This window comes from Procambarus clarkii, chromosome 39 (assembly GCF_040958095.1).
Source record: "Procambarus clarkii isolate CNS0578487 chromosome 39, FALCON_Pclarkii_2.0, whole genome shotgun sequence".
In the NCBI taxonomy this organism is placed as follows: domain Eukaryota; kingdom Metazoa; phylum Arthropoda; class Malacostraca; order Decapoda; family Cambaridae; genus Procambarus; species Procambarus clarkii.
Window position 1 is genome coordinate 20,173,371 of NC_091188.1, and position 22,465 is coordinate 20,195,835.

General features: G+C 43.6%; 2 protein-coding genes across 2 annotated transcripts; one reads left to right on the top strand and one right to left on the bottom strand.

Annotated features, from left to right (window-relative positions):
* Positions 1-365: 365 nt before the first annotated feature.
* LOC138372598 (uncharacterized) lies at positions 366-863 on the top strand. The gene has a single exon (XM_069338086.1). The coding sequence runs from the start codon at positions 366-368 to the stop codon at positions 861-863; it is 498 nt and encodes a 165-aa protein (XP_069194187.1).
* A 10,139-nt stretch (positions 864-11,002) lies between these two features.
* On the bottom strand, positions 11,003-11,641 carry LOC138372599 (uncharacterized). Its single transcript, XM_069338087.1, has one exon. The coding sequence runs from the start codon at positions 11,639-11,641 to the stop codon at positions 11,003-11,005; it is 639 nt and encodes a 212-aa protein (XP_069194188.1).
* Between the last annotated feature and the right edge of the window lie 10,824 nt (positions 11,642-22,465).

Here is a 22,465-nt window from a genome sequence, read left to right on the forward strand (position 1 = left end):
AATGTGGGCAACAACTAAAGGGTTAACAGGCTTGCAGAGTTAAGGGGGATTATAAGAACAGAAAACAGTTAAGGGGGATAATTAAGAGGAGAAGTTAATGGAGATAAAGAGGGGCAACATTCAGGGAGAATAACTGGGCAATAATTAAGGTGGATAATGGGGAAACAATTCATGCAGATAATGTGGGGCAAAAATTAAAGGCAGAGCTAATGGAGTGGCACAAATATGGAGATAATAGAAAGGACAACTGTTAACAGAGATAATAGGAGACGCAAGAGTAAAGGGGGATAATAGGAGAGGCAACAGTTAAGGGGATAAGGGGAGGGGGAGGGGGCGAGAGTTGGGTGCGTGTTGGGCGCGCCATTATGTCAGGACTGTGGCAGGAGACACGGACGGTAATGGTGACTTTGAAGGCTGAACACGACCGCCATAGTGAGGGTGGCCCGGACCACAGTGAGGGCGACTCGGGCCACAGTGAGGGTGGCCCGGGTCACAGTGAGGGTGGCCCGGGTCACAGTGAGGGCGCCTCGGGCCTCAGTGAGGGTAGTCCGGGCCACAGAGAGGGTGGCCCTGGCCATGGTGAGGGTGGCCCGGACCACAGTGAGGGCGGCCTGGGCCATAGTGAGGGCGGTCCGGGCCACAGTGAGGGCAGCCCGGGTCACAGTGAGGGCGGCTCGGGCCACAGTGAGGGCGACTCGGGCAACAGTGAGGGCGCCTCGGGCCACAGTGAGCGTGGTCCGGGCCACAGTGAGGGTGGCCCTGGCCACGGTGAGGGTGGCCCGGACCAGAGTGAGGGCGGCTCAAACCACAGTGAGGGTGGCCTGGGCCAAAGTGAGGGTGGCCAGGGCCAGGGTGAGGGGTAGCTCTGGCCACGGTGAGGGCGGCCCGGGCCACAGTGAGGGCAGTTTGTAATAGTGGGAAACAAGACTACGACCGGCCGTCTTCATTTTTTCAGGGGCCGGTCGTAGCATCAAGGGGGGTGTATCCATATTTCTGGCATGGACGGTCATAGCATCAGGGGAGTTTTCAAATTTTTTACTCAACGGACGTTCATAGCATCGGTGGTATTTTCAAGAAAATGGCGTTCAAGGGGATTAAAAGGCGGGTCCTCGTCTGGGCTGTTTTGCGTTACCTCACTGGCCCTGCACAGGTACGTTCAAGGGGATTAAAAAGTCGGTCATAGTCCCCGAGGTTTTCCTAAATTTTTTATACCAAGCCGCTCATAGTACCCTGTCATTTAAATCTCCTATTTACTTCCAATCTATGTTAACCAAAACATCAACTGACACTATTAGATGATGAACTTCAGTAAGTCTATTATTCACTATTAATACCCCCATATCTTCTCCATTTATACACATCAGTAATGTAACTCCATTAATATTCAGAAGGTTTTATTTATTCCCCTTACTTATCTGGAAGCTTTATATTTAGAGTGTCCGATGAAGGATCGTTTATTGAGCATAGGAATGAATGAATAAAACCAGAGCAACACACAGCGTGAATTATCATGTAGCGTGGCGTTCAGCCCTGTTACAAAACCAGTACTTACCCAGGTCTTTTTCCTAAATTTAAAACTTATCCAACTTATACCCATTGTTTCGTGTTCTGTCTCGTGTTTATAGTATTATATCCCATTAATATCCCCCTTTGACATGTCCATTCAGCCACACCTCTATCATGTCGCCCCTATTTCTTCGCCTTTCTAAATATTGTAATTTAGGCTTTGTCAACCTTTCTTCAGAGATTGCTTATCGAGCATAGGGAAAATAAAAACTGAAACACACTATCATCCATTTGTATGAAAACAGATCCTCTCCCCCCCCTCCCAGGCATGGTGACTTCAATGCGTGTTCAGTAGTTGTCCAATATTGCTGCATAAACGGATAAATATATATACATGTGCATAAATATATATGCACATCTCCCATTCACTCAAAAACATGCCACCCACACCTTACTGTAGCATATAACAAATCAAAATACTCATTCAATGTACATATATATGAACTACAATGAGTAAAAGCAAACCTCTCATGTTTTGAAATAAGGTCTTCTGCAGTTGCCATCTTTCTGAGGTCTTCATCCCTAATGTGGTGTGATGCACCAATGAGTGCAAAGCTTTTAGTACATGTGGTTCCAAGGAGGTTCACATACTAGTGCAATCTCTTAATCTCTCTCAATACCTTAACTGCACTCTATGTTTCATCAGAGATGATATACGGGTACCTTTGCTCATATTCTTTCGCTCATTGCTCATATTTTCTGTAATTCAATTCATCAGCCCTAACAAACCATCCTAACCTAAGTTATTAAAAAATTAAAACAAAATACTTTCCTAGAGACTCGTTGTTGTTTAGCGACGTCACAAAAAGTGACCTCAGTATAGTGATAGAGTATTGTTAGCCATTAGCATATAAGTGTTAAGGCACCACAGCAACCTGACTTTTCAAACTATGTGTGACGCCACCAGAAAGACAATGCGGCGTTGGAGTCCTACTTGCACATTGCAATATTGCAATACAGAGTTTACCTATAGGTATAGGCAAGAGCTCATACGGCATCAAACAAGAAGAAGGAAGCCCTCCAAACCCTTACAGAGCAGACTGAGCATCTGTTAAACAAATGGACCCAGTACGAGATCCCCATCCAACTCAATCAAACCATCAACAGTGAACTATTTAACCTGAAACAACAACATAAAACTCGTGTAGAAACAAAGACACTCCGTAAGTTAACAGCCCTAAACGGTGTACAGTTAAAGATCCCTCGTCCTAAAGATTGCTAACATTAACCTGACTTCTTATGATCTTACCCAGGACCAACGAGACCTCTTAAATCTTGGTCTAAATTGTCAATTCTTATCTAAACCAAAGATGCATCAAAAACGCCTGGAAATCGAAATGCTTCTGGACGACATCCATAACCTAGAAGACAACAAAAAAGTCATCACCACTGACACACTTCAGGCTGAACTACTAACAGAAGCGGGGAAAAAACGAGGAACATATTCATCTACAATCTTAACCCCACGACTCAAAGAAGCAGCAAAACAACAAAAAATTTGAAAGACGTAACAATAAGAAAAGCCGACAAGACAGCAGCATATGTATTGATTCCTACCCAAGAATACTTGAACAAAATTAGCGACATCGTTAGTGATGACACCAAATTTCAACGAATCACGAGGAACCCTGTGGAAGACCTTAAGCGGAAAGTAAACAAAACAATTACAGCAATCAACGCAAAGAAAGGTAGTGTGCATTTCAATAAACTTCAAGGTGACTATGGCTTAGGATATGCCTATGGCAATGTTAAGGCACACAAACCAGGTAACCCACTACGCCCTATAATCAGCCAAATACCAACTCCAACCTATCACCTGGCAAAAAGACTCAATGAACTCCTAACTCCATACACTCCAAGTAAGTATAGTCTACAATCAAGAAATGGAGTATTAAAAGGGAATAATAGACCTACTGAAGTTCCTCATCTAATAGCATCAGTTGATGTTCTGGTTAACATAGATTGGAAGTAAATAGGAGATTTATATGACAGGGTACTATGAGCGGCTTGGTATAAAAATTTAGGGAAACCTCGGGGACTATGATCGGCTTTTTAATCCCCTTGAACGTACCTGTGTTGGGTCACTGAGCTAACGAAATTTTTGTGCGACGGGAGACGGCCTCATAATCCCCTTGAACGTACCTGTGCAGGGCCACTGAGATAATGCAAAACAGCCCAGACTAGGACCGGCCTTTTAATCCCCTTGAACGCTATTTTCTTGAAAATACCACCGATGATATGATCGTCCATCGAGTAAAGAAATTGAAAACACCTCTGATGCTATGACTGTCTGACGAGTAAAATATTTGAAAACACCCTTGATGATATGACCGTCCGACGAGTAAAAAATTTGAAAACACCCCTGATGCTACGTTCGGCCCCAGAAAAAATGAAAACGGCCGGTCGTAGTCTCGTTTCCCACTACTGCCCTGGCCACAGTGAGGGTGCCCCAGGCACAGTGAGGGCGGCCCGGGCCACAATGAGGGCGGCTCGGGCCACAGTGAGGGTGGCCTGGGCCACAGTGAGGGTGGCCCGGGCCACAATGAGGGCGGCTCGGGCCACAGTGAGGGCGGCCTGGGCCACAGTGATGGCGGCCTGGGCCACAGTGATGGCGGCCTTGGCCACCCAACGCTCCTGCCTGAGTGTCCTCTTGTCTTAGTTCTTCCGGTCCTTGCCACAGTCCCCTCCAGTCCTGGCCTCAGTCTTTCCAGTCCTGGCGACATTCCTTCCCGTCCTGGCCCAGTCCTTTCGGTCCTGGCCACAGTACCCGGTATGGGACAGGACTCTCGATTAAGAACACCATACTGGAAAGACAGGAAGGAACATTCAATTCAATTATTCGGCTGCGATATTCACCCGTGAATCCGAATTTGAAGGGAAAGAGAAGGAATTCCATTGAAGGGAAAGTAAAAAGCCTCATCTAATCACCTTAATAAATGATGAACTGAGGAGGGTGGAGTGTTTGGTCATCCAGACAGAATGGGGTGGTCACGGGGATATAACTATGCCACAGTTAACACTGCATTTGCACATTTCCCTATGCTGATTGGAGAGGACGCTGGTTGGCTAATTCTTCTTCTTCTCCATTATGTCATAGCAGATTACAAACTGATGCATTTATGATCAAATAATCAGTCAGGAGCCATTCGAACACTGTTCAATATGAATTGCATAAAGCATGTTCTATGTTGGGAGTTGTGTGCTCAGGTGTTATTTATTCATGCTTACACATGAATGTATTCAACGTCATGCGTTTATGGAACCGGAAGGAAATGAGCCCTACACAAACTCGCGAAGGGTGATCCAGTTTTCCAAGCTGCGCAACTTCATTACCTTTAGCAACCAATAAGAAAACGTGGTGAGAAAACCTTGAGGCAGCCAGGCAATGGACGTTATGATTGGTGAGAGAAGATGTTCTCCGGCAGCATCGCATTATGAAGTACTCGCTAAGAATACTACGAATACTGAAGTATTCGCTAAGAATACCCCCCCCCCCCCATCACTCCCACTCTCCCAAAACACTCCCCCCCCCCCCACCACTCCCACTCTCACACTAGGACTATTCTTGCTCTCTCTCTTGACAAGGGGCAAAATGGCAGGTGGATGCAACAGGGACACAGGGAACAGCCAGAGTGACCAAACGAAGGACATGTTAACCCAAGTTCTGGAGGAATTCAGGAAGGATATGCAGGAAATGATAATCTGATGCTTGGTCTCTTTATTTTTCTCTGTGAGGGATTTGATCTCCTCCTTTGCTGATGTCAGCTCACTTTGCAGGTTGTTAATTGTAATCAATTGTTGTTACAATTAACAACCTGCAAACTGAGATGACATCAGCAAGGAAGGAGATCAAATCCCTCACAGATAAAAATAAAGAGACCGAGCATCAGATTATCATCCAAAAGGAAGGTGGGAATGTTACATTGGAAGGAAATGCCTCTGTACCTGAAACATTTGCGGACATACTGAAAAAGAGCTCAGAAGCTATGGACACAGTGAGGGAGGTAGCCATGCAAGCAGTCACCTCACAGGAAGCAGCAAGGTGCACCACTCAGCTGCTGGAGAGGAAAAAGATCAGTGGTAGTTGTAGGCATCAAAGAACAGGAAGGATCCAACAGGCAAGAATGGAATAGCAAGGATAGAGAGGCAGTACACGGGCTACTGAAGGGGTTACAGATGGAAGGGGCTGAACAAAACATTGAAAAGGTTTTACAGGTTGGACTGGTACAACAAGGAGAGAAACAGACTTGTAAAGGTGGTGTTTACAAACGAAACCACGAAGGAGGATATTCTCGAAAGGAAGAGTCGACGGCAGCATGTTGAGGGATACAAAAAAGTATTCCTGCAGAGGGACAGGATGAAGGAGGAGAGAGCCAGGGCAGCAGAGGCAAACGCAGGGAGAGAGGAGCAAACCAGGAAATCACAGCCCCCAACACAACAGTCCTAGAGACAAGAGGCGAACTCAAAACCAGCATCCCAGCAACACTAGAGGGGAGGGCAACACCATCACCCCCTCTGCATAGAAACCCTCCCTTCCCCTCACCCTACCTGCCCCCACCAAACCCTCCCTTCCCCCCCCACCCCATTCTTACCCTGTCACCCCCTTCCCCATTCCCATCATGTCCCCCCTCCCACCTTTCCCCCCTCCCACCTTTCCCCCCCTGTCCCCCCTCCCCCTTCATCCCATACCCTCCCTATCCCTCCTTCCCCCTCACCCCGTATCCTCCATGTCCCCCCTATCTCCTTAACCCACACCCTACCTGTCCCCCCTTCACTGAAACCCCCACCCCTCACCCCAAACTCCTATGAGACCCTGCAAACCACCTCGCAGATCTTCTCACCCACGGAACAGCTTCCCACACCAGCAGAATGCTCGCCAAGAAAGGGACATGAAAACGAACTGAAGAAAGTGAGCTTCAAGGCAATGTACACTAACATAGATGGGATTACAAATAAAACAAGAGAACTCGGAGAATGGGCACTAGAAGAAAACCCAGACATAATAACACTCACAGAAATAAAGCTAACAAAAACCGTAACAAACGCAGTGTTTCCACAGGGCTACTATGTAGTGAGGAAAGAGAGAGAAGGGAGAGGAGGAGGGGGTGTAGCTTTGCTACTAAGAGAAGGTTGGAGTTTCGAAGAGATGGTAATTCAGAACTGTGAAGATTTCAGTGACTACATATCAGGTACCATAGCAACTGGAGGACAGAAAATGATAGTAGTAGTCATATATAACCCCCCACCAAACGACAGAAGACCCAGACAGGAATATGATAGAAACAACTTGGCCACCATCAATATAATAGAGAGAGCAGCTTCTGTGGCTAGCAGGAAAGGATCCAGGCTACTAATCATGAGAGACTTCAATCATGGGAAGATAGATTGGGGGAACAGAGACCCACATGGAGGCCCAGACACATGGAGAACAAAGTTGCTGGATGTGGCAACAAGAAACTTTCTAAGTCAACAGGTCAAGGGACCGACAAGAATGAGAGGAGGGGATGAACCAGCCTTGCTTGATCTGATATTTGCCCTAAATGAGTCGGATATAAGGGAAGTTAAGTTGGAAGCCCCCATGAGAATGAGTGATCTTAGTGCATTGAGCTTTGAGTGCCTGGTTGAGCTAGGAATTATCACCCCCAAAAAAGAACTGGGAAACAAAGGGCTGGCGTACCGAAAGGGAAACTATGAGGAGATGAATAAATTCCTATGGGATATACATTGGGACACAACTCGGAACCAAGTCCGTACAAGACATGATGGACTATGTCACCCAAAAATGTCAGGAGGCTGTAAGCAGGTTTGTCCAAGCAAAGGAAGAATCCGTGGTTTAATAGGGAATGTATGAAAGCAAAGGAGCTGAACAAAAGGGCATGGAGGAACTTCCGTAATAACAAATAATGCCCGAAACGCTTTGCGTAATAGTGGCTTTAGGCATTGTATGTACTAGCTCTACCTATAAGTCAACCAATCCTTGTAAAAATTTGTTGTATGTATGTACCTTACCTAAATAAAATTGTATTGTTGTTGTTGTTGTAACAGAACACCAGAAAGTAGAGAGAGATACCAGAGAACCAGGAACGAGTATGTTAGTGTGAGAAGAGCAGCTGAGAAAAGGTATGAAAATGATAAAGCTAATAAAGCCAAGACCGAACCAAAGCTACTACACAGTCACATCAGGAGGAAGACAACAGTGAAGGAACAGGTGATGAAACTTAGGGTGGGCGAGGACAGGTACACAGAGAATGACAAAGAGGTTTGTGAAGAATTCAACAAAAGGTTCCAGGAGGATCTTTACAATAGAACAGGGAGAAGTCACGGCGCTAGGAGAGGTGGCAGCATACCAAGGTGACCTTGGAAAGGTTCGAAATTATAAGAGATGAGGTCAAGAAGCACCTATTGGTGCTGGATGTGAGAAAAGCTGTGGGGCCGGATGGAATCTCACCATGGGTATTGAAAGAGTGTGCAGGAGCACTTTGTTTGCCACTCTCCATAGTGTATAGAAGGTCACTGGAAACGGGAGGCCTACCAGAAATATGGAAGACTGCTAATGTAGTACCAATATTTAAAATGGGTGACAGACAAGAGGCACTGAACTACAGCCAGTGTCCTTAACATTGTATACCATGCAAGGTGATGGAGAAGATTGTGAGAAAAAACCTAGTAACACATCTGGAGAGAAGAGACTTCGTGACAACCCATCAACATGGGTTCAGGGAGGGTAAATCTTGCTTTACAGGCTTGATAGAAATCTACGATCAGGTGACAAAGATTAAGCAAGAAAGAGAAGGATGGGCGAACTGCATTTTTTTGGACTGTCGGAAAGCCTTTGACACAGTACCCCATAAAAGGTTGATGCATAAGCTGGAGAAACAGGCAGGAGTAACTGGTAGGACGCTCCAGTGGATAAGGGAGTACCTAAGCAATAGGAAGCAGAAAGTTATAGTGAGGGGTGAGACCTCAGAATGGCGTGAAGTCACCAGTGGAGTCCCACAGGGCTCTGTGCTTGGACCTATCCTGTTTCTGATATACGTAAATGATCTCCCAGAGGGTATAGACTCATTCCTCTCAATGTTTGCTGACGACTGCCAAAATTGTGAGAAGGATTAAGACAGAGGAGGACAGCTTGAGGCTTCAAGAAGACCTGGACAAGCTGCAGGAATGGTCGAACAAATGGCTGTTAGAGTTTAACAAAAGCAAATGTAATGTAATAAAGATAGGGGTAGGAAGCAGGAGACCAGATACAAGGTATCAGTTGGGAGATGAAATACTTAAAGAGTCAGAGAGAGAGAAAGACCTGGGGGTTGATATCACGCCAGACTTGTCCCCTGAAGCTCATATCAAGAGGATAACATCAGCAGCATATGCCAGGTTGGCTAACATACGAAAGGCCTTTAGAAACTTGTGTAAGGAATCTTTCAGAACATTATATACCACATATGTCAGACCAATCCTGGAGTATGCGGCACCAGCATGGAGTCCATATCTAGTCAAGCATAAGACTAAATTGGAAAAGGTTCAAAGGTTTGCCACCAGACTAGTACCCGAGCTGAGAGGTATGAGCTACGAGGAGAGACTACGGGAATTGAACCTCACTTCGTTGGAAAACAGAAGAGTTACGGGGGACATGATCACCACATTCAAGATTCTCAAGGGAATCGACAGGGTTGATAAAGACAAGCTATTTAACACAAGGGGCACAGGTAGGAAACTGATTGCCCAAATGAGCCACAGAGATATTAGAAAGAACTTTTTTAGTGTCAGAGTGGTTGACAAATGGAATGCATTAGGAAGTAATGTGGTGGAGGCTGACTCCATACACAGTTTCAAGTGTAGATATGATAGAGCCCAATAGGCTCAGGAACCTGTACACCTGTTGATTGACGGTTGAGAGGCGGGACCAAAGAGCCAGAGCTCAACCCCCGCAAGCACAACTAGGTGAGTACAGGATTCGAACACACTCCTACTACTCTCCCTCCTTCCCCTAAGCATACATAAATAGAGCTCTTCTGTGCCTCACCCCTTTCTCCTTATATCTCTATTTCTAAACTCCCCATAAACACACTCCCCACACACCACACACATACACACATACCACACCACACCCTACACGCACTCGCACTAGCTCTCTCTCTTCCCCTCCCTCTCTCCCCCGTCTCTCCCCCTCTCTTCCCCACTCTCTCTCGTTCCCTCTCTCGCCCCTCTACCTCTTTCTCCCCCACTCTCCCTCTCTAACTCCCTCCCTCTCTCCCCCTCTCTCCTCCTCCCTCTCCCGCTCCCCCTCTTTCCCCCTTCTCTCCCTCTCTCACCCTCTCTCCCTCTCTCCCCTTCCTCCCTCTCTCCACCACTCCCTCTCCTCCATCTCTCCCCCTCTCCCTGTCCTCCATCTCTCCCCCTCTCCCTGTCCTCTCTTCTCACCTCAATGAAAAGTCCGTGACCGGCCTCACCCATCCACCTCACACATACACACACACACACACACACACACACACACACACACACACACACACACACACACACACACACACACACACACACACACACACACACACACACATGCCTCGTAGGGGGGCCTCGTAGCCTGGTGGATAGCGGGGGCTTCGTAGCCTGGTGGATAGCGTGCAGGACTCGTAATTCTGTGGCGCGGGTTCGATTCCCGCACGAGGCAGAAACAAATGGGCAAAGTTTCTTTCACCCTAAGTGCCCCTGTTACCTAGCAGTAAATAGGTACCTGGGAGTTAGTCAGCTGTCACTGGCTGCTTCCTGGGGTGTGTGTGTGTGTGTGTGGTGTGGAAAAAAAAAAAAAAAAAAAAAAAAAAAAATAGTAAGTTAGTAGTTAGTAAACAGTTGATTGACAGTTGAGAGGCGGGCCGAAAGAGCAAAGCTCAACCCCCGCAAAACACAACTAGTAAACACACACACACACACATCTTGAGGTTATCTTGAGTTGATTTCGCGGCTTTAGTGTCCCCACGGCCCGGTCCTCGACCAGGCCTCCACCCCTAGGAAGCAGCCCATGACAGTTGACTAACTCCCAGGTACCTATTTACTGCTAAGTAACAGGAGCATAGGGTGACAGAAACTCTGCCCATAGTTTTTTGCCGGCGCCCGGGATCGAACCAGGAACCACAGGATCATGTGTCCAGCGTGCTGGACACGTGATCCTGTGGGGACTGGGTTCCTGGGCAGTGTGGGCACTGCATATGTGCCCACACCGCCTTGTTTCCACTTTGGGGAGGGGGAAGTTGTTTTAGATTTATTTGGAGTACTGTTTGTACTCTGTTGTTTAGTATTAGTGATAGAAGAAGGTTTAGATGTCGCTTTTCCATCTGAATTATCTCGTTGTCTTTCTATGATGGAGCGCAAACCTTCTGTTATCTCCTATACTGTCAGAGAAGATTTGTTATATAAGACAAACAACTTATCCAGTACGTCACTGGGTAATTTGCATTTCATATGGACTTGGATTATCCAGTCCAGTTTCCTCCAAATTTACTTTGTTCTTCAGTGCCTTTAGCAAGGACTCAAGCTCCAATCTAAAGGCTTGGAGTGAGTCAGCTGTTCCATCTGGAGGGTTAATATCCAACAGCTTCTGGGTTAGAAGTCTGATAGTCCCTTCTGGCTTAGCATAATTATCCTTAAGGAGCTGTATTGCATTATCGTATCCATCATCGGTAAAGGTCAGATTACAGACCACCTTTAATGCTTTATCTTTTAAGACACTTTGCAAATATGTAAATTTTGTGGTCTTTGCTCCATTGGCATTAGAATCCACAGAATCGACAAATTTGTTCCAGAAGTTGTCCCAACTCTCGTCCTCTGTACCAGAGAAAGTTGGGAGACTTAGTGATGGTAATTTGACTTCTGGTTGTGTCGGGTTTTGTGAAGCTGTGGCTGCAATGTTTGTAGTGGCCTTGTGAATGGTTATTAAATTGTCAAAGTGTTGTAACTTTGAATGTATTGTATCTTCATAATCTGCGTTTTCTTGTACTACTGCATCGATTGCCTCTTCATCGATGTTAGTAGAAGCAAGTACATCCTGATATTTAATTAAGGATTTGCATTTGTACATGCTGATATTTGGTCTGTGCAACCTTATGATGGCCTTCCAGTTCTACATAATCAACTGGAGTTTGATTACATAAATCCTCACATTTTTTTGATCTGTCGGGTTAAGTGGCCCTTCATACCAGTGAGGGTCGCTTTTACATTTTTGGCAGTAGACATAATGGCTGTATTTGCTAGCCGTGTTGCAGATGTACTAGTGCTAAGCCTTGTTAGACTTTGATCTGGACTGTTTCTAGCACTTGAGCTACTAGTTCCGAACTAGAGCTGTTTATCATTTAAAAAATACACTATATAATCATACACACTATAATCTGAGTGGTAACCTTGTGTCTATGCTAGATTTACTTCAAGTTAGCTCCTCAATTATCACTCTTAGTCGGTACAGAGACACAGATTAACACTCAATGGTGAAATGATTATAGTTAAATTATTACTATAGTTATGGTAATATTATGTAGACAACACAACTCGGGTTGTTATGAGTACTACATAAAAATATGTGCTTGCTAGGTATAATATATATTTAACTCTAGACAAGTGTAAATTCTTACCCTTACACCAGGTTAGCACAATAAATTAGACTAGGTTACTGTACAACACCAGCCTAAAATGTCCTACCCTTGTGCAAGAATTAGTTGTAAATTATGTGACACGCAGTAATTGTTACAGAAATGGTGCAATATTAAATAGTAAGTAATGGTTATATAAACACTTTAAATTATAAAAATCATATACATTTATGGGTAAATTAATTAGCCTCTTATCAACCTCTTGTAATGAAAAAGCACAATTATTCTTTTGGTAGAGGCCTCGGAACAATAATAGTGCTTGTTGTAAGTTCTGTTCACTATGAACCGAGATTGAAAAAGTTAGGCTAGAAAAATGTATAGCAGTGTCTTCCTGCTATAATTAATGTATATGTAAATATTGTGTAAATATTGCACTAATGTTTATATAGATCCTAATCAGGATCATTGTATCTAGGTTCGAAGCCGGTCGGCCGAGCGGACAGCACGCTGGACTTCTGATCCTGTGGTCCTGGGTTCGATCCCAGGCGCCGGCGAGAAACAATGGGCAGAGTTTCTTTCACCCTATGCTCCTTTTACCTAGCAGTAAAATAGGTACCTGGGTGTTAGTCAGCTGTCACGGGCTGCTTCCTGGGGGTGGAGGCCTGGTCGAGGACCGGGCCGCAAGGACACTAAAAAAGCCCCGAAATCATCTCAAGATAACCTCAAGATAGGTTCAAAGGACCATAATTTTTGTGGGAAAATCCTTGCAAGCTTTAATTGTTTTTATTCTGTGAATATTCAAATGTTTATTTATTTTTTAATTGACTTTAATATTATATTATTTTTATTTGATTATTTTCTTAGTACTAAGTAAGTGGACTGTATGTTCTGATTCAGCTGCTAGAACTTCTCACACAATGGGAGGGACAATTTGTAGCTTAAACCACTTTCAGGTGGCTCCTTCATAAACCACAAATTGTTTACCTTATTGTTACAATTATAATTATTAATCATACCACATATGGTGATCTAATCTACTGTACTTATACTTCAGCAAATCAAATTAATAACTACTAATACTATGTCTGCAATATGAACACAAAAGGGCCTTAGCTGTTCCTGTTGGTGGGGCCTGCTAAGGCTGTGTAATTGTAGCATCAAATGAGGGTGTGGCCCTGTGCCTCTGAGTGCCACGTAATGGTGACTGTCTGGAGGCCTACAAGGCTTGATGTACAGCTAGTGGTAGCGAATTTGTATAATTATGTTGGGAGCCAGCTGTCTGCTTCAGTAGCTTCCCTCACAATTACCTGTTTGGGATGTAAGGACTTAATAATAGTTCCATTAACATATAAGTACAGGTATGACATGGAATGAGAGGGAAGTATAATGTTGTGTACGTATTTGATTGAGCTTAAAGCTCACTCATAACCGGCTACCTAACTAATATTATTCAAGTGCACTTATAAAATAAAAGTATTAGGTAGTCGAATACTCAAGTGTTCCAGTTGTGTGGTAGAGGTGTTGCTGTTGTAGCTCTCTTGGGACAGAGTAAGTCTGTCGTGCGAGACTAGTATCACAATTCTCTCTGGAACACTCATTATGTTGTTTGTTATGATTCTGGTCTACGTGACGACACTCCAGGGGAGACGTCCTCAAAAGTTTGGTGGTTCTATTTATGTTTAAACCTTAAATGGCACCTGGCTATTTAGCATGTCACCGACAGGCGCATACCCCCCAAAAAAATATAAAAAAATATTTTTTCTTCTAAACCTGTTAATTTGTGTTCACTGATCATGGGAAAAATAATACAAAAATCGTAAGTAGCATATATTGCCCGCTATAGGGTGGGGAAGTCTGGCAAAAAACAGGCACTGACTCAGTGTGCGTCATAGATGGCCTGTTGCTCTCCCTCTGTCAGGACGGAGTTGCCACAAAGAGATAATTACCTTATTATTTCAAAGTCTCTGATTGATTTTTCGTAGTTTTTTGTTTGCTATAATATTATTCAATAGTGTGTAGTGTGATATATTTATATAATAAAATGAGTGAATCATCGCTGTATTGAAAAATATGGTGTGCATATTGTTGATTCAATTATGTTCATCAAACAGTGAACAAATACTTTGTCGGTTATTACATTATGTACACAGGTTATATATAAGTATCTGCATGTTTTGTTCACCATAATGAACCAATAAGTTGCTATTATGAGTCAAAAAGTAACGAGGAGTGACCGCCACACAATAGCCAGCCACTCGCTCACTCCCTCAACACCTCACTCGCCCACATTCTCCTCCCACAATACTGTTTTTGCTTTTATTCACTATATACAGACGTTATATATAAGTATCTACATTCGTGTTCACCATAACGAACCACTAAGTTGGCATGCTGAGTGGCAGTGGCAGCCCACCACTGGCTGCTACTTCCTCCCTCCCTAAAGTCACCTGACTCACCCATATTCTCTTCCCACAATACTGTTTTTGCTTTTATTCACTATATATAAACGCTATATATAAGTATCTACATTTGCTTTCACCAGTACGAACCACTAAGTTTGTATGTTGAGTGGCAGTGGCAGTGGCAGCCGAGTGGCAGTCCGCCACTAGCTACCACTCCCTTCCTCCCTCACCTCACCTGACTTGCCACCATTCTCCTCCCAACATACTGTTTTTGCTTTTATATACAGACGTTATATATAAGTATTTAAATGTTTTGTTCACCATAACTGTACATCTAAGCTTGTATGGTGAGTAAAGGCACAAAGACGTAGCTACTCACAGTCAGCTGGTGGCGGCCGCCCTCAAGGCCAGACACACTAATAGTTCTCCTCCAACAATACTGTTTGTGGTGTTATTACGCTATATACCAGGGGTGGGCAACCTCTGGCACGCGTGCCAAACTTGGCACGCTGATGACTTGTCTCTGGCACGCAAGAGCATAGGTTACCCTAAGCACAGATGCAAGCACATGTTACCCTAAGCACAGACAAAAAAAAAACTACTTTCCTTGGGGTATAAGCTTACATGCCATGACAGTATATGTACGTCCTGGTGGTGAAGAGGTTTAAGCTCTATGAAGCTAAAGAGGTCTCAAGACGTCCTGGTGGTGAAGAGGTTTAAGCTCTACGAAGCTAAAGAGGTCTCAAGAAAAAGAAGTTGATCTTGTTGCCATAGTTACCTTCTTTTTTTACGTCATCGATCATGCCGATGTATGATGATTCCCCTTTATTTACTTTGGCTCATATTTTATGTAATAAGCCTTTCTAACCTAAAGGCTGCACCCATAAACATAGTGTACACTGACAATCATATCTGTGAAGGCAAAATACGCCATGCCTGCCCACCTTTAAAAATTAATTTCGTAAACTTTGAATTTAAACCCCCACAACATCTCCCCCCCCCCCTAAACCTCGTGTGTTTGAATGCCGCCCGACTTCAGTTTGACGCATATTAATTAAACTCACTTTATTATCTAAATCTAAAGCATCTTCACCTTCGAAAGCTAAAGAAAGATAAGAATTCTTATGCTCTCCCCTTCTCTCCATTGACGGCCGTATCATTTTTGAAATCAACAGTCTCCCACCCCCATGAAGTCCCCTTAATGAACACATGTTCAAACGATCTCAGGCTCGTAACTCTCTCTCGCAGTCTTGCTTCGTAGTGTTTCTCACAGTTGCTCACTTGCCTCCTCCCCGAGAAGAAGGTCAGTACTTCATCTCCAGGTGAAAATTATTCCCCTTATAAATCAATAACTTTGCGAAACTCAATATCATTGTAAGAATAGTCTTATGGAAGAGATGGTTGCTCTAGCATCACTACCTGAGCGTACTACCGGGGCTGAAATATGTAAAACAGTTGTGAACGAATTCTCTACTCGGCAAATTGACATTTCAAAAGTAGTATCCGTCACAACAGATGGTGCCCCAAACACGACTGGTGAGAAGGCAGGATTTGTAAATCTGTTTGCAAAAAGTGTTGGTCATCCACTGATTGGCTTCCATTGCATCATACATGAGGAGGCTTTATGTGCAAAAGCTGGCCTAAAGGAACTGCAAGAAGTGATGCAAGCAGTTACCAAGGTTATTAATTACATTTGTGGTCGGCCTTTAAATAAAAGACAATTTCAAACTCTACTGGATGAGGTAGAATCTGTGTATAAAGGACTGAAAATGTACAACCATGTTCGTTGGCTTAGCAGAGGCTTGGTTCTGAAACGATTTATTGAATGCTTAGATGAGATAAAGCTCTATTTGAACGACCAACAAGTGTCATACCATCAATTTTCTGACATCGTGTAGGTTTGTAAACTGATGTTTTTTGCAGATTTTTGTGAACATTTAAATGAATTAAATATTAAGTTACAGGGCTCTGGTAAGACACTTGATGTTATGTTTTGTTACATAAAAGCTTTTGAAATGAAGCTTAAAGTTTTTAAGAGGGATGTAGATAATGAGAGATTTAGATACTTTCCGAACCTAAAGAGGTACATCAGTGATCTAAAAGATGACAGAACAGACCACAAATGTCTTCAAAAGCTGTTTGTAAACATTATCGAGTCAACAGTTTGGCAGTTCTCTACAAGATTTGCCAAATTCAGAGAACTGGAAGACACAGTAAAGTTCATAAAGTTTCCAGACAGCATCAAAATGGATGAACTAAACTTGCAAATGTTTTAATGGATAGACATGGATGATTTTGAGATGCAGTTGATTGAATTTCAGAGTAGCTCAATTTGGAAGCAGAAATTTGTTGACCTTAGAGTTGACTTGGAAAATATTGAAAGAGAGAGATTAGAGATGAAAGTAACAAAGAGAAATGGGGAAAACGAAGTATTAAGGACTTGGAATACTATTCCAGAAAATTATGTCTGTTTAAAAAACCTTGCAACAGCATTGCTAACCATGTTTTCGTCTACATATGCTTGCGAATCTTTGTTCTCAATTATGAACTTTGTTAAGTCTCGTAACAGGAGTAGCGTGACAGATGAAACTAGCGCTGCATGCATATCTCTCAATGTTACTAAATATAAACCCGATGTAAAATATCTGTCATCAGTTATACAGCAGCAGAAGTCTCACTGACAGTATATGAAAGGAGTCAACAAGTTTTTTATCTGTTGTATTCTATTAAAGTCTCAAAATCTTAAAAGCTGTTGAAATGTACTTCTGAAGGTTAAATAATTTTTTTTCTGTTTTTTTATACTATGTTTTATTGCACTGAGGTAATTTATTATTTTTTCGTTTAAAAAGTTCAAAAGAGATACCAAATATGTTCTAAAGAAAAATGGTTGGCACGTGGAAAAAGTTTGTGTCAGAGACTCAAAAAGGTTGCCCACCCCTGCTATATACACACATTATATATAAGTATCTACCTGTTTTATTCACCATACTTGTACAAGTAAACTGGTATGGTGCCCAAAGACCACAGTGGTCACCAGTAAACATGATAAGTCTTGCAGACGACACACCTCGCTCACCAAAATGGCGGCTCCCAATCTATTCCTATTGCTGCTTATACCCTCTATACACACGTTATATATAAGTATCTACATTTGTGTTCACCATAGCGAACCACTAAGCTGGTATGGTGAGTGCAGTCAGTAAAAGGTGGCCACACACAGTCAGAAGACGACGCCACCACCCTCCCTCCCACAGCATTAATCCTCCCTCCATGGATCACAGCGCTAAATATCACCACAATCCTGCTATTATCAGAACCCTGGTCAGTTTTATCACAGTCAGGGGGGCTTCTGTAATAATATCATCGCTAAATAATAGCAAGAACATGTATATTATGGCATTTTTAGGCGATGCTGTGGTCACAAGCTGAACAGCAGTGCTGTGAGCTCATGCTGCATGCGTCAGACTAGGTTGCTCACTCAAGACTGAGGCCCCTCACACCCGGGAATTTGGCCCACGATTTAAACAAAAAATGGCGTCTGTTTACAAGAGCCCTGATGAAAGTGTGGTGAACCCTGTGTTTCCGCAGGCTGTTTAAATCTGGCGCGGTACTCCAAAACATCATATGATGCCGAGTGCAGTTTACTGCAAGTCACTCAACGCATCATATGATGTCTTGCGCAACTAAAGGGTTAAGGAATAGAGTGTTATGAGAGTTAATTCCTGTTGTAGGAAATTATATTCAGTCCAAGTGAAGAGTTTTTTATTATGTTTAAACACTAGACTGTTGTTTAAAAGAAATAGAGTAAATATAAGATACGTCTTGTTGTTGACATCACGGAATACCCGTTCTCTTTTCCTTTATGGGGGTAACTTATGTTATTATGTGTTTCAGATTTCCAACACTCCCCCTCTCATCCTTTCCACCCCCCTCATGCCTTCTCTCCTCCCCCACCCTCCAAGTCCTCCCTTCTCCACCACCCTTCCCATACCAAATCCTCACAGCTCCCGCACACCCCAGATCCTCCAGGTCCCCCTCCCTAGGCCCTCCCATCTCGGACCCTCCCTGTTTCCCTGCTTCCGGGAAATCAATGGAAACTAAGGAAGGACAGAAGAGAGTTTCAGGGTGATGTACTCAAACAAAGATGGATTAAAAGCAAGGCAAGTGAACTAAGGAAAATAGCACAGGAAGTAAACCAATGTGTAATCGGACTCACAGAAACAAAACTCTCAGGAATCATAACGAATGCAGTGTTTTCCCAGAACTACACAGTAATAAGGAAAGAGACGGAAGGTAGGGGAAGAGGTGGAGTGGCCCTGCTAATGAGAAAGGAATGGAGTTTCAAGGAGGTGACTATCCTGGGCTGCGAGGGATTCAGAGACTTCATAGCAGGCACCATGACAATGGGAGGACCAAGAATAGTATTAGCAATGATATATAACCCTCCACCAAATGACAGAAGACCCAGTCAAGAGTATGACAACAACAACAACATGGCAGTTAACACTATAATTGAGAGGGCAGCCTCTGCTGCCTGTACAAATAGATCCAATTTGCTTATCATGGGGGGCTTCAATCATGGAAGGATAGACTGGGAGAACAAGGAATCCCACGGAGGTGAGGATACATGGAGAGCTAAACTATTGGAGGTGGCAACAAGAAACTTCTTATGCCAGCATGTCAGGGAACCCACAAATACCTGCAAATACACCATTTAGGGGGCTACGCTAGCCAGCTGGTGATTGGGTGGCAGAGGTCACGTGTAGCGGCCGACCAATCAGCGCCCGCCGTGACGTCACCGCGTGCCTCTAGCGGTGAGGGAGGAGGCTTTGCGGAGAGCTGATCTCCCAGTGGACGCGAGAGGTCGTGTGTCGAATAGCTCTCGAGGTCGGAGGCTCTGGGAGCCCCGTTCACTGGATCATAAGCAGCCATCGCAGCCCACCATCAAGGCTGAAGACCCCATGTTAATGCGGAACAAGAAGAAGGCAAGTTCATTGGGCAAAAAAGTACCAAAATTTGATGTATTGGACGGCGACGACTCTGGAAGGTGTAGCCTGACGCCTGCGTGTCTAGTTGGTGTGGCGAGCAGGACAGTAGTGACTGGGTCACATCTACTGAAGACATTGGAGAGAAGATACCGTTTCTAAGTCGAGAAGAAACACTTTGTGGAAGAAACATGTGTTAACAGTGACTGGCTCAATGACCAGGGGTTGGACCATGATTTGGAATACCTGAACTTTGGGAATGGCATGGCGAGGACGCGATTGCTTCACGACACCTGAGGCCCTGCAACACGTTACTTGGTCATCAAGGAGCGACTTAGGAACCGCAGCAACCTCACACCATCGGGGGACCAGCTGTCGTGATCCAGGAATTTTAAGGTAGATCATTTTCCCTCCCATTACCCCTTGTTGATTAGGCTAGTTAGGCCACCAAATATCTATTTGTGATATCAGTATATTTATTAGTACATTAGTATTAGGATAGGCTGCAAGGGAGCTAGTATTTACGACTGTTGAAGAGGACAGTGTGTGGACGACGTGGCAGTTGGCAAGGCGGCGATCGACGTTGACGAAGTGGCCCCCGCTGGAGAGGGTGTGGGACCCCCATTTAAATCTGCCCAGCTGACGGAGTTGCCGGAGGTCGTGAGAGGAGAGTTGCCGACGATTAATTCCATATATATCAATTCATGTACCCTAATCATTTGCATATGTGTTCATGTAGCTTTTCATTAGTAAATGTCATACATTTTGACTGATGTGTTTAAGTGTGCCTCCATATTATCTCTACGCACATACACGAGTGATATTGTAACCCCACGTAGTGAACGATAACATTTTATATGGAAACTTCCTGGTGGCTGGGGGTGCTAGAGCAACACAGACATTTATAGTGACGTACCCTTGGCCGGTAGTCCTGTTCCAATGCTGTAAGTGCAGCAACATAGTGCATATCCTACTGTACTGCATTGCTGGGGTGCAGAGATATTATCCCAGCTGGCGAACTTGTTAGAGAAACGCAGGTGTGGGAGGGAATACTGCAACCTTTTGTTTGACTGGGCAAGACTCAGAGGAAGTGTTGTTGAAGGTAAGCCCGAGTCTTCCTTCACTCCTCCATGGGGCAAGGCTGGTATTACTGGTAGCAAGTTCCCCCGTAGTTGACTGAAGGGCTCCCAGGGTGAATCCGTGGCACCCAAGTGGTTGGAGCATAGACCTGCGGTGGTGGGCATTACGTGGTCCTTTCCTTTGGGACCAAGTGACTCTGGTGAGTTAATTGAGTCACAGAGGCTGACTATTCTGTCTTCTGAACCACTAGCAGCCTCCTTGCTAGCATTGCCCCAGCCTACCCCCCCCCCTCGTATCAATAAATATATATATATATATATATATATATATATATATATATATATATATATATATATATATATATATATATATATATATATATGCATCTTATTTAATGACAAAATAGACTAAATTTTATTTCAGAGGAAATATAGAAAAAATAAAAAGAGTAGAAAAAAGATATACCAAATCCCTCCTAATATTCCAAGCCTCTCCATGAGTATCTAAATCACACCACCTACCATTCACACGTGTAATATCACACCTTCTGCTCGAACTCTCCCTCCCCTTCCTTCTCAAATTACCTTCTCATTTTTAATTCCAACAACAGCACCCTCCTTCATAGCTCCCTAGAGTAACAGGTGTTAGTGGCAGGTCGAAGTATCCTGCCGCCACAAGACGTACTCTCTCATTAACATCAAGTACTAGGGTGAATAATTTGACTTATGCTCTAAATTCCTATTAACTTTTGTTCTTCTAATTATTTCTTTAGTTTTAGGTTCATTAAAAACTATTGAAGTCATCTTCATTGTTCTCTCATTGTCCAGGAGTTTTAGCACAAAATCGTACGTACGTTGAGGTGTGGACACTGCAACAACTTTTAAGAACAGACATTGGTGACAATTTAAGATAATTTCTTAAATATGAAAATTTAAGGAAATCTCAAATTTCTTAAATTTATGGTGCAAAAACTCACCTTAATATATTAAGAATCAGAGCGCAACTCCATAGTCTCCTGAGACTGATGGATGCCTACTACTACTTTACAGCAAACTTCAACAATATTAAATGCGAAAGTGTTATGGGTAAAACGAAAGAGGCATTAGTGAAGAAAACGAAGTTGAAATGTTGTAAAACATTTGGGTAAATAAAAGAAAGTGGACACGGGCATATAGAAAACAACACCCTAAAGGTCTACTTCACAAGCAGCAGATGTATTAGAAACAACAAGTAAGTCCACTACGGGCTCACCATAGCCCGTGCTACCTGGAACTTTTTGTTCCAAGTAGCGAATCTTAAACAACAACAAAATTGAAACAATGAATTAAGTACACTTGCCTGTACAAGAACAGTATGTATAATTTTAATAAGAAAAAAATTAATGAATGTAGAAAGCCAGGAACTATTACCACAATTTATACTGTAAGAATGTTTACTATTCTATTCATAGCTGGAAGCCAGTCGCTTGGGGCTCGTGTCAGTAGGAATGATCTGGGATATGGGATGAATTCGTAGTGACTGGGATGTAGTCAAATAAATTTAGATCAATTCTCTCTCAAATATATGTTTGAAGCAGTTGGTATGGAAACAACATGGGATGCCAGTTTGTTGGTATCTTCTGGAGTACCGGTATATATGGACAACCGAGCAGCAACTTCTATATGGTGCGTTTCCCTAGAATTTCTTGTATGATAATATATTTTTTGAGTTACCCATACAGTTGTTTCAGTGCTTCTTTATAATACATTTTCCGTAAGAAGGCGAAGACAGGGGGGGGGGGTGTTACGGCCCTATTGGATCACAACTGGGTTCTTCTCTGATGTTATTAGAGTTTGGGTATCCGGCCCCAAGC